The sequence below is a fragment of the Amblyraja radiata genome, chromosome 27 (genome assembly GCF_010909765.2).
Source record: "Amblyraja radiata isolate CabotCenter1 chromosome 27, sAmbRad1.1.pri, whole genome shotgun sequence".
In the NCBI taxonomy this organism is placed as follows: Eukaryota; Metazoa; Chordata; class Chondrichthyes; order Rajiformes; family Rajidae; genus Amblyraja; species Amblyraja radiata.
Genome location: NC_045982.1, coordinates 10,966,380 through 10,978,094, shown reverse-complemented (window position 1 = coordinate 10,978,094; position 11,715 = coordinate 10,966,380). Strand labels below are relative to the sequence as shown.

General features: G+C 47.8%; 1 protein-coding gene and 1 non-coding gene across 2 annotated transcripts in view; one reads left to right on the top strand and one right to left on the bottom strand.

Annotated features, from left to right (window-relative positions):
- Positions 1-4,204: 4,204 nt before the first annotated feature.
- On the bottom strand, positions 4,205-4,400 carry LOC116988661. The gene has a single exon (XR_004416017.1). It is a non-coding gene; the product is annotated as a U2 spliceosomal RNA (small nuclear RNA).
- A 331-nt stretch (positions 4,401-4,731) lies between these two features.
- The window catches only part of slc9a1 (solute carrier family 9 member A1), a 48,496-nt gene continuing 41,512 nt past the window's right edge, over positions 4,732-11,715 (top strand). Inside the window, exon 1 of the mRNA XM_033045107.1 lies at positions 4,732-5,048. Within this exon, the coding sequence (XP_032900998.1) occupies positions 4,814-5,048 (235 nt within the window). The 5' untranslated portion in view covers positions 4,732-4,813. The remainder of the gene's footprint in view (positions 5,049-11,715) is intronic.

The window sequence follows — 11,715 nt, the reverse complement described above, 5'->3', positions numbered from 1 at the left end:
AGAGCACCTCACACCTGATGACCAAATTTTTCCCGGTTATGGAGAGGGAGCGTTGCTTCCACAGCTCCAGCTTCCTCCCCACCTTGGCTATCCGCTCCAGCCAATTTTTGTTACTCGACTCAGCCCCCCCGAACCAGATCCCCAGCACCTTCAAGAAGTCAGGCTTGATGGTGAAGGGGATGGAAGATCGGTCGGGCCAGTTGCCAAAGAGCATGGCCTCGCTCTTCCTGCGGTTCACCCTGGCTCCCGTGGCCGACTCAAACTGGTCACAGATGCTGATCAATCTGCGGACCGACCTTGGATCCGAGCAGAAGACGGCGACATCGTCCATGTACAGGGAGGTCTTGACCTGAATGCCCCCACTGCCTGGCAATGTCACTCCTCTTATGCTCGCATCCTTCCTGATGGACTCGGCAAAAGGTTCAATACAGCAGACAAACAAGACAGGAGAAAGAGGGCAACCCTGCCTGACTCCAGACCTTACAGGGAAACTGTCTGATTCCCACCCATTGATTTGGACTGCACTACGGATGTTGGTGTAGAGCAGTTTGATCCAATTTCGGATTCCCTCCCCAAAACCCATTTTGGAGAGCACGTTCCTCATGTACGTGTGCGATATCCTGTCGAAGGCCTTCTCCTGGTCCAAGCTGACTAGGCAGGCATCCACCCGTCTGTCCTGCACGTAGGCGATGGTATCTCTCAGCAGCGCTAGGCTGTCTGAGATTTTCCTGCCAGGTACAGCACAGGTTTGGTCCGGGTGGATCACCCGTCCCAGAGCAGACTTGACCCGGTTGGCGATGGCCTTAGACAGGATCTTGTAGTCTACATTCAACAATGTTATGGGTCTCCAATTCTTTATATCTTTCATCTCCCCCTTCTGCTTGTAGATTAGGGTGATGCTGCCCTTCCTCATGGAGTCTGACATGCTGCCGGCTAGAAGCATGTCGTTGTACACTTCCAGCAGGTCCGGGCCCACCCAGTCCCACAGAGCCGAATACAACTCGGCCGGTAAGCCATCGCTTCCGGGAGTTTTACTCGAGTCAAAGGAGCGGATGGAGCCAGTCAGCTCCTCTAGGGTCAGTGGTTGGTCCAGACTCTCCTGCTTGCTGTCCTCCAAGACCTCCGTGATAGAGGACAGGAAGTTCTGGGAGGCGGTGCTGTCTGTGGCCTTTTGGTCATACAATTCCGAGTAAAAGGATTTGCAGACCCTCATCATGTCTGTCTGCGAGGATGCTACCGAGCCGTCCTCCTCCCTAAGGCTGTTGATCACAGAGCTCCCCCTGTGAACCTTATGGAAGAAGAAACGTGAGCACGTCTCATCCTGCTCCACATGGCGGACCCTGGATCGGAAGATGATCTTGGAGGATTCAGAGGTAAAGAGCCGAGCTTGCCGGTCCTTCACCTCTCTAAGTTCCTCCCTCACATCCACCCCCCTCGACTGCAGAAGGAGCAGTTGTTGCAATTCTGTCTGGAGTTGGCACAATTCCCTCTGACTCTGTCTTGCTCTCTGAACCCCTTTGGCTATGAAGAACCTCTTAATGTTCTCCTTGGTTGCTTCCCACCAGAGTGTCGGGGAGTCAAAGAGGGGCCTCACCGTTCTCCAACGTGCGTAGTCCCTCTTTAGCTCCTCCACGTTCTCCGGGGTCAGCAACTTCACATTTAACTTCCACGTCCCTCTGCCTGCCTTCCGGTCCTCCTGTAGGTGACAGGAAGCCTGAAGGAGGCAGTGGTCAGAGAAGAACACCGGCGTGAGGTCGGTGTGTCTCACCGTGACGGCCTTCGTGGTGAAGACGAAGTCTATCCGGGATCGGGCCAAACCGTCCGATCTCGACCAGGTGAACCGCGGCTGGGGCCCGCCTGCAGGGTCGCTGAAGGCGTCGTGCAGCTTTGCGTCTTTTACCGTTTCCATCAGGAACTTGGACGTGCTGTCCAGTCTGTTGTCGGCACTGCCGGATCGTCCAGCCGCATCAATGATGCAGTTGAAGTCACCGGCCAGAACGAGCTGCCGGGACGTGGCCAACAGCACTGGGAGCTGCTGGAGAACGGCCTGCCGCTCGCTCCGCACGGGTGGGGCATACACATTAATCAGCCGGAGCGGAGAACCACGGTACATTACATCCACCACGAGGAGACGCCCCGCAACCACCTCCCTGACCTCAGTGATGGCGAAGTTCCCTCCCCGCAGCAAGATCCCCAGGCCGGAAGCACGACAATCATTGCCCCCCGACCACACAGACAGTCCGTGGGGCCACCATCGCGACCACCTCCGATAGCAGCGGAGGTGTGGCAACCCGCACTCCTGTAGAAAAGTCACATCTGCCTTGACCTTGGCCAGGTACTGCAAGGCATTAACACATCGCGCAATGCTCTTCACACTGCGCACGTTTAAGGATGCCAGTTTGAGCTCCATTGTCCTTTAGAGTCCGTTTTCCTGCTCCCTCATGCCCACCGCTTCGGTGAATTGCCTCACCTTTCCTGGGCTCAGATACCCGGCCTCCTCAACGGGTTGGGTTTCCCCTGTGGTAACCCGAGGTGTCGTTGGGGGGGGGCTGCTCTTTTTACCCCCTTCTGGGTGCGCCGCTTCCCCCGTCTCTCGTGGCTGGGGCTCAGTGACAGGCTTACTGCTCCCGGAAACTCGGAGCTGAGGCCCAATGGCCGCTGCACTGCTCCCGGTTGCCCGGAGCTGGGGCCCATCGGCCTCTACGATACTCCCGGTTGCCCGGAGCTGGGGCCCATCGGCCGCTACAAAGCTCCCGGTTGCCCGGAGCTGGGGCTCAATGGCCACTGCACTGCTCCCGATGCCCTGGGGCTGGAGCCCCTCGACCGCTGCACTGCTCCCGATGCCCTGGGGCTGGAGCCCCTCGACCGCTGCACTGCTCCCGATGCCCTGGGGCTGGAGCTCCTCGATCGCTGCACTGCTCCCGTTGTCCTGGGGCCGGAGCCCCTCGACCGCTGCACTGCTCCCGTTGTCCTGGGGCCGGAGCCCCTCGATCGCTGCACTGCTCCCGATGTCCTGGGGCTGGAGCCCCTCGACCGCTGCACTGCTCTCGGTCTCCTGGTGCAGGTGTACAATCGTCCTGCACCTTCTCCTTTCCGCCCCGATTTTCTTCTTGTGGGGTTTCCCGTTCGCCTCATCCTCCGACGAGGAGAGGTTTCTCCCTTCTGTCAGGGAGAGAGACCGTTTTTTGGTGGTTTTTTTGGGCTTGCCATCCCTTTCTGGCCTCTGCTCCGTGTGCTGACCCTTCTGGTGTTTTTTGTATTTTACAGTAGTCCAAATTTGCTCTCCCCCCTCCTCCATCGACTCTCCCTCCTGGGCTTGGTGCTGGAGTTCTCCTGGCACTTGGGGGCTCGAGGTGGTTGAGGTGGCTGAGGTGGTTGGGCTGTCCTCATCCCTGTTTCCCCTTTCTGCTGGGGACTTGGCAGTGGTAGTGGGTGTCTCATCTACCCTGGGGGTGCTGGAAGCCGCCCCTCTTGTTGCCTGTGCATATGTGCATGCTCTTTTTGGGCAGGCCCTGTAAAGGTGGCCTCCCTCCCCACACAGGTTACAGTTCTTGCTGGCTTGACAGTCCTTTGTCTCGTGGCCCTCCGTTTTGCAGTTTTTGCAGACCACTGCATTGCATTGGGCCATCACATGTCCAGGCTTATTACATTTTCTGCAAACTCTGGGCTGCCCCACGTAAATTAAATATCCTCGGTTTCCTCCAATTGCGAACACCGATGGAGGGTGGAGGAGAGTTCCTTCCTTGTCCATCCTCAACTTCACCTTAACCTGCCGCTTGCTCGTCCAAATCCCATGCAGATCCTTCACGTCCACGCTGTTCCCTGCTCCGTCGACGTAGCGAGCAAGGAAGGTGAGGACATCCACTACGGGCACATGTGGGTTAAACATATGGACCGTGATCGTCCTTTCTTTTTGATTCGGGAGGGTGAAGAGTGGCTGCACCTTCAGCAACGACAGCGGAGCTTCATTCCCCTTCTCCTGGAAATCCTTTAACAGTTTTTGCCATCCTGTCGGAAGCACAAATGTAACGTCAAAATAACCGTTACCCGGGAAGTCCTGGAGGCAGTAGATATCCCTGGGCTCGAACTTGCAGGTCTCCAGCAATACCTTCTTTACAAAGGTGTCTCGACTGAAGGGCATCCCCTCACTGAGATCCTTGACACTAATCCTGAGGGTATTGCGGATACCCTGTCCTCTAGTTCCCATTGCAGCTGCCATTGCTACGATTTTTTAAATCGTAATCTGCAGCTCCTGTCCTTAAAGGACCGCCAGGACTGTTCTAATAAGAACAGATCTCTTTCCCTGTTCTAACAAGAACAGACGCTCTTTATTTAGCTCTTTTACTGACTGATAAGAACAGATACTACACTTGATCTTAGCCAAAAGGCCGAGAAGCGACCTGTCCCACCAGCATGCTATATAAATAAAAGTGACTTGACATATTTCTCTAGTTTCTTTCATTTATATATATATACATATAGCACGTGTACACACATATATATACACGCGTGTAAATATATACACATATGTGTGTGTGTATGTATGTGTATATATATATATGTGTGTACACGTGCTATATATATATAAATATATATATACACACACACATACACAGATTGAAAAGAAAAATAAACTTTGGGGTCTCATTGACTACTTCAAAAGAGGAGTTGTCACGTGCGCTGCGGGTCGGCGAGTCCTCCTGGGCTGCAGGAGGCGCTGTGGGCAGAATTGGCGCGGCACGGCGGCGTCCGCAGCCGGTACTCGTCTCCAGTGCCGACAGCGCTGAGGTCGCTCCGGCAACGGGCGGCGATCATGGCTCTCATGTTGGTGTGTGTCCGCTCCCCGCACCTCCTCTGCAGCCTCCTCCTGCTGCTCACCATGGTCCTCGGCTCAGGTGATGTTGGGAAAACTCATCCCGTGCACGGCCACCACACAAATGTGACCACTGTGAGCAAACCCTTCCCAGTGGTCGGCGTTGACTTTGAACATGTCCGTGCCCCGTTCGTGGTGGCTCTGTGGATCCTTTTAGCCTCTATCATGAAACTGGGTGAGTGACACGGGACCTCGGTGTCGGGCATGGTTGGGCGTGTTGAAGAGGAAGAGGAAGAGAACGGCCGAGCAGGGAGGGAGGAAAGTCCTGTGAGGAAGGGATGGAAAGTCACCAGGGAAAGAGTAGAGAGGGCAGGGGGGAGGTAAATCTGTCAGTTATACGATTAATTTAATATGTTACCTTCAGAAACCCTCGGCTGACCAGTTAGTCAAGCACAATTTCGTTTAAACTATTTCGGTTCTTCCTCAGAAATAATTTTATTCCGGAGTGCAACCTCAAATTGGAAGTTGTGATGAGCAAAAGGCGAAGTCACTGTTGGAGTAAACTCGTCTGTGGCGGGGAATAGTTCGGCGACGATTCGGATCGGGACCCTTCAGACTGGACGCGAAACGTCGTCTGTCCAGTTCCCTCCACAGATGCTGGCTGACCCGCCGAGTTTCTCCAGCACTTCGTGTTTTGCTCAAGAATCCAGCACCTGCATTTCCTTGTGTCGCAAGTTATTTTTTTTGTCTAACTTCAGTTTAAACCAGCAGCTACAGTTCCTTCCTACACATTAATATAATGCTCAAGATGTTTAAGAAGGAACTGCAGATGAGATGCTAGAAAATCGAAGGTAGACAAAAATGTTGGAGAAAATCAGCGGGTGATATGGAGCGAAGGAAATAGGCAACGTTGCCCATTTCCTTCGCTCCATAGATGCTGCCTCACCAGCTAAGTTTCTCCAGCATTTTTGTCCACCTTTAATATAACGCTCTGTCGGCTCCCAAACAGATTACAATTGGAGTGAGTGTCGTCCAATAAAATGATTTGATGGACTAAAACAGTGTTGGATGGGAAGGACTCGACTGGAGAACATCGATTCTGCCAGTCGTAACACACCTTAACAAAATCGAAGCTCATCTATCACCAAACCGGGCTCTTCCCAAAATGATATACAGGTTCAGATTTTTAATTCTGGCCGTTAACAATTTACGAGCATATTTAATTAATAGATTTGGAATGCGTGGACTTATTTTGAGTGTGTACCTTGATTAATGATGGACTGATTGAACTGTTAGGAGCCAGGCACTGGCCTGATTAAGTTGCTATGTATTAGGCACCACTCCTTATAATTTAAGCACTAAATGTCATGGTTATTGAGATTGTGTGTGATTCAACATTTTTATTTTCTTCAATTCCTGGGAGACTAAAAAATCCTTTGCTGCGAAGGTGAGAATAATTTGGTTAATAGGAAGACGTTTGTTTCAGAGGGAAATATATTAATATTTGACAAGGTTCAAAACAGTTGCCTATTTGGTCGAGGCTCTCCCGCTAGATTCAAACTAGTTTGTGTGCTATATTTAAGACCTTTGGGTTGAATGCAATCAACTCCTTATCAGCTTAATGTCTTATCTCCTTTATTAACTGAAGGAAGTATGCAATAAAGTGTTTCCATGTGCTACATTGATTTACCGTCCACATGGCATTTTATTTAATTTTTGATTGTAGAAAGTGCAGAATTCTGCATGCCAAAACAAGCAAAGGATGATTCATGTTTCAACTAGAGAAAGTTTGTCATGGGGTCATTTTTCTTTCATAGATGTTGATCCCACATTTTACATTCCCTATCCTATTTCTAAAATTACACTGCATTCAGAAAGTATTCAAACCCCTTCACCTTTTCCACATTTTATGTTACAGTCATATTCTAAAATTGATTCATTTGTTTTGAATGAATAAATTTATTGGCCAAGTATTCACATACACGGAACTTGCCTTGGTGCTCCACCCGCAGGTGACAACAGGACATACAGTGACAGTTAAGAATTATTTAATTAATCGATTCTCTTCCCCCCTCCCTCCTCTCTTCTCCCCCCTCTCTTCCCCCTCTCCTCCCCCTCTCTTCCCCAGCCCCCCTCCACCCCCCCCTTCCCCCCACCTCCATCCCCCCCCTCCCCCTTTCCCTCCCCCCCTCACACATTTAGAACAGCGAGTTTAAATTCCATTACAACAGCTGAGGAATTTAAATTCTGTTAATTAAACAGCATGTTTTTTCTTTTTGAATGAACCTTCTGAATTTATAGTCGACAGGGCAGCACTCTGCATATCACCAACTTGGATGTGTTGTGCATACTAACATGCTGTTAGTGCCCCCTTAAAATTGTCTAGTGAAAGTGATTTGACTATATTGTCTAGTTTATTCTTGGGAATGTTGAACGTGAAGCCACTAGACTGTCTTGAGGGTCTGTCCCACTTTCACGACCTAATTCACAACCGTTTTTTACTAGTGGACATTTTTCATCATGATAGAAAAAAACGCCCCGGCCTACTTGATGCCACGAGTACCTACGACTAGCATCATGGCCTGCTACGACCTACCTACGACCTTCTGCGACCTTGTGACGACCATGCTGCGCGTACGAGTCAAGGGCAAACTCGGCAGAGGTCGTGAAAGTGGGACAGGCCCTTTAGAATGTCACCAATGTCCATTGGGAAAATAAGTCTGCTCCCTATAAGTAATCGAGACCCACAGCAAGGTCAAGAATCAAGTCAAGTGTCAAGAGTGTTTTATTGTCAGGTAGAACAATGAAGTTCTTACCTGCGGCAGCACAACAGAATATGTAATCATAATAAATAATATAACAAAAAACTTTAAAAAAACAAACAATAACAGAACAATAATATTAATAATAATAGTCTATTGTAGTTCAGAGCTTATGAGGTTGTCGTGCTTAATAGCCTGATGGCTGAAGGGAAGAAGCTGTTCCTGAACCTGTATGTTACAGTTCTCAGGCTCCTGTACCTTCTTCCCGATGGCAGTGGTGAGATGAGTGTGTGGGCAGGATGGTGTGGGTCTCTGATGATGGTGGCTGTATTTTTGAAGCAGCAACTACGATAAATCCCTTTGATGGTGGGTAGGTCTGAGCCGGTGACGGACTGGGCAGTATTCACAACGTTATGCAGTCTTTTCCACTCCTGGACGTTCAAGCTGGAAGTCTCATGCACCAGGAAAGGAACAATGAAATTCCTGCTTATCATTGGTTAATCTTTAACTGTCCTGTGCAATGGTCTTGCAAGGCGATGAGTTGTGTCAAACTTCTAACTTGAGGACGCCGCAGAAAGTACAGGCGGCCGGCGAGCCAGTGAACTGACTCAAAAGTTTATTTCACGCCTTAGCTCTGTGCAGCACACTCCACCGCAGGTCCCCAATGTAAAGGGGGACGACTCCCTTGTAACGCAGACCGCCAATGCGTGTCCGGACTGAAGATGAATGCAAGGAGGTGCAGAATGTGCAGGAGCATTCTGTACAGTATGCGTCTCTTCGCATCATGAAACGGGACGCTGGGCATCTCGGAACGGCGGCTCAAGTTGTGTGGAGCCGGCACCCGTGAAATATCCCGGAGCATTGGCGCGATGAGCAAATCCGACGGAGCGGGTGTAAGCACAGTCAGAACCACTCCAAGCACACGCTGGTCCTCAACACCCGCCATGACAGGGTGAGGACCGGTCACCCTCGCAGCCACAACACCTCCCTGTGGAGCAACACGCTGGCTGAAAACAACCAAATTCCTCACTCTTAGCCCATCACGATAGAAACTAGGCAAATCCCGTAAGGCAGGTCGATTGATGGCCGCCACCGGGAGGTGCGAAACCTCCCCTTAAGCAACAACCCCAGCGGAAAAAATACGTGGCCAGAGTGTGCCATCTGGGGGGTTCTCCACATACATATACCTCTGTAGAGTCCTGAGACGGAGAGCCGCCACATCGGTACGCCCTCTCTCCCTCCTCCCTCCTTCTCTCTCCATTTTGAAGATAATGGAGAACCCTTATGGCTGCTAAACTAGGGGTTAAAATGAAAGTTGGTAGTAGTTTGGTGTTTTCATGTTTAAAAAAAAAATCAACATTTGAGTGCAAATGTGAATGTAATGCAAATGCAAATGTAGCTACAGTGAATTTTTTCTTCATTACATGAATTAAGAAGTTTTGAATTTCTATCTTGCTGCATTTGATTCACCAATCCTTTCCCAGACTTGCTGGGATCTGTGACACTCTGCCACACACCAGCATGCTCAGCAACAAACTTGGACCTGCTCGCTCAGGCACCCCCTGCACGTGGTGTCTTCACATGTATGCAGGTACAATCATAAAGGCACACATTCCAGCCGAATTACTGTGTAGTGCTTCAGGAAAGAAATTTGATGCCTAGGCTGGGCCCATATCTAGTAAGGTATTAAACCTGCATATACAATGGTGATAACAATCATTCTTTGAAAGGCTCTGTTAAAGGGAGTATCTTTTCTGCATGACTTAATGTCTCAAAAGCTTTCAACAATTTTCCTGTTTGTCTTTTACTTAGATTTTGAATGTAGTTAAGTAAGGTTTATTTTTAGTGATCCTAAATAATTTATGGATGCAGTGGCTGGCAGTCTGTAATGTCTGCTGTTGCGCTACAAGTTAATTGGTACTTAAGTGCTGAAGATTGTGTGAGAAATTGAAATTGGTTATGCAATTGTGAACCAATACCTTCCTCATAATATTATTTGAATGTGAGGCAACCTAGGTATATATTTTAGTTCAGAATTTGTATCATTCAGTGATGGTTGATTCTGAAATATTAATTATTATTATTAAATTGATTTTCTTGTCTTTATTGTACAATGCAGTTATGGAGGTATCCGTTATTTAGCGCAAGTGTCAGAGTTAGTCAGGTTTCGGAGAGAATTATTCCCGCAGCTAATAATCTGCATTAAAACCAATAGTAAAATTCTGAACATTGGAAGTGATGCTCCTTGATCTAACCATTGATTAAATATTTTTGAGTGGTGCCATGTGACCTAAAATGAAAGGAATGTCAGAGAGTATTTGTCCCACCCTGATAATCCTCCTTCTCCCCACTCCTGTCGAGCAGAAAATATAGAAGCTTGAAAGTGTGCACCACCAGACTCAGGCTTCTGAACGTTCCTTCCATAAGCTGAGGTACTGTCCAATTCATTTCTACTCTATTCCGGACATTGGACTATCTGTGGAACTGGTGCACTGCAATACTGAGAACTATATTCTGCACTCTGTATCTATCTTTTTGATCTACCTATTTTAATTGAGTTTGACCTGATTGTATTTCTGTATAGTTCTATCTGATCTAATTGGGTGGTATGCAAAACAAAGCTTTTCACTGTACCTCGGCAATGTGACAATAAGAAATCTAAACCTACTGGCCTCAAAGTTTATCCATTGACAAGTGCACAGATGAATTTATATTCCCTCCAATCTCCATCTGTTACAGATTTTAAAAGTGTTAAAGCAATTAATATTTTTGTGTTGAATTTTCACATGAGGGATTTTTCTTTAAAGCACGTTGTGGACTTTGGACCTGGATTATGCACCTGTATGTTGCAAATGTAGCAAGATGCTTGAAACCCAAAGCAAAAATAGAAAATGCTGGAAGCACGTAGCAGGTCAAGCAGCAGCAATGGTGAGAGAAACTGAGTCCACAATTCTAGTCTAGGACACTTCATCAGAACTGGAAAAGTGAGAACAAAATTTGCAGAGCAGGGATGGAGAGAACAGAGAAGTCTGTGAAGGAATACAGGCCAAAGTTGTCAAGGTAACGATTACTTAAAAGATGGGGGTGTTGGGTGTTGGGGTAAGGAGGTGATTACCTGAAGTGGTTATTTTCTGTATTAAGTCCAGACAGCTTGGGTGTTATTGTGAAATTGTGTTCCTTGAGCTTACTTTGATCATTAGAATAATGTAGAAGGCCAAAGATAGAAATCACAACAGGAATGAGGCGGAAAGCTGAAGTGACAGGTTACTAGAAAGTCAAATCGCCCCTTGTGGAATCTACGAGGACTGATCTAGTATATCCAAGAACACTCTGGGAAGCTAGAGAGGAAATTGCAGGAACCCTGACTGAGATATACTAATTTTTGTCACAAAACAAGTGCAGTGCCAGAAGACTGGAGATGAGCTAATATTGTGCCTCTACTTAAGAAGAGCTGCAAAATCTGGGTACCATAGACCTGTAAACCTAACATCTCTGGTGGGAAAATTATTGCAGGGATCCTAAGAGATAAAATGTACATGCATTTGGACAAATGGGTTGTTTATGGATTTTTAACATGGTTTTATGTGTGGGAGACTGTATCATAAATTTGATTGAGTTTTTAGAGGAACTCAAGAAGATTGATAAGGGAAGGGTTGTAGAGGTTGTCTATGTTTCTTCAGCAAGAACTTTGATAAGGTTTAGTTTAAGGCTGCTTTGGAAGGTTAGATTGTATGGGATCCATAGTGAGCTAACTAATTTGTTACATAACTTGACCCGAAATATCACTTATCCATGTCTTCCAAGGATGCAGGGTGACCCACTGAGTTACTCGAGCACTTTGTTTTTTAATATATAAATCAGCATCTGCAGTTCCTTGTGTCAATAAGAATTAGAGAGCTATAGTTTCAGATGAGAGGAGAAAAATTCAATAAGAACCTGAACGGCATCAATTTAATACAAATAGTAATGGGTATATGGAACGAGCTGTGAGACTAAGTAGTTGAGGTTGGTATAATAACAACATTTAAAAAACATTTGGACAGGTACAGGATAGGAAAACATTTAGAGGTGGAAACGTTTAGAAGTGTGGGCAAATGGGACTTATCTGGGTGTGGCACCTTGGACCAGTTGGACCAATTT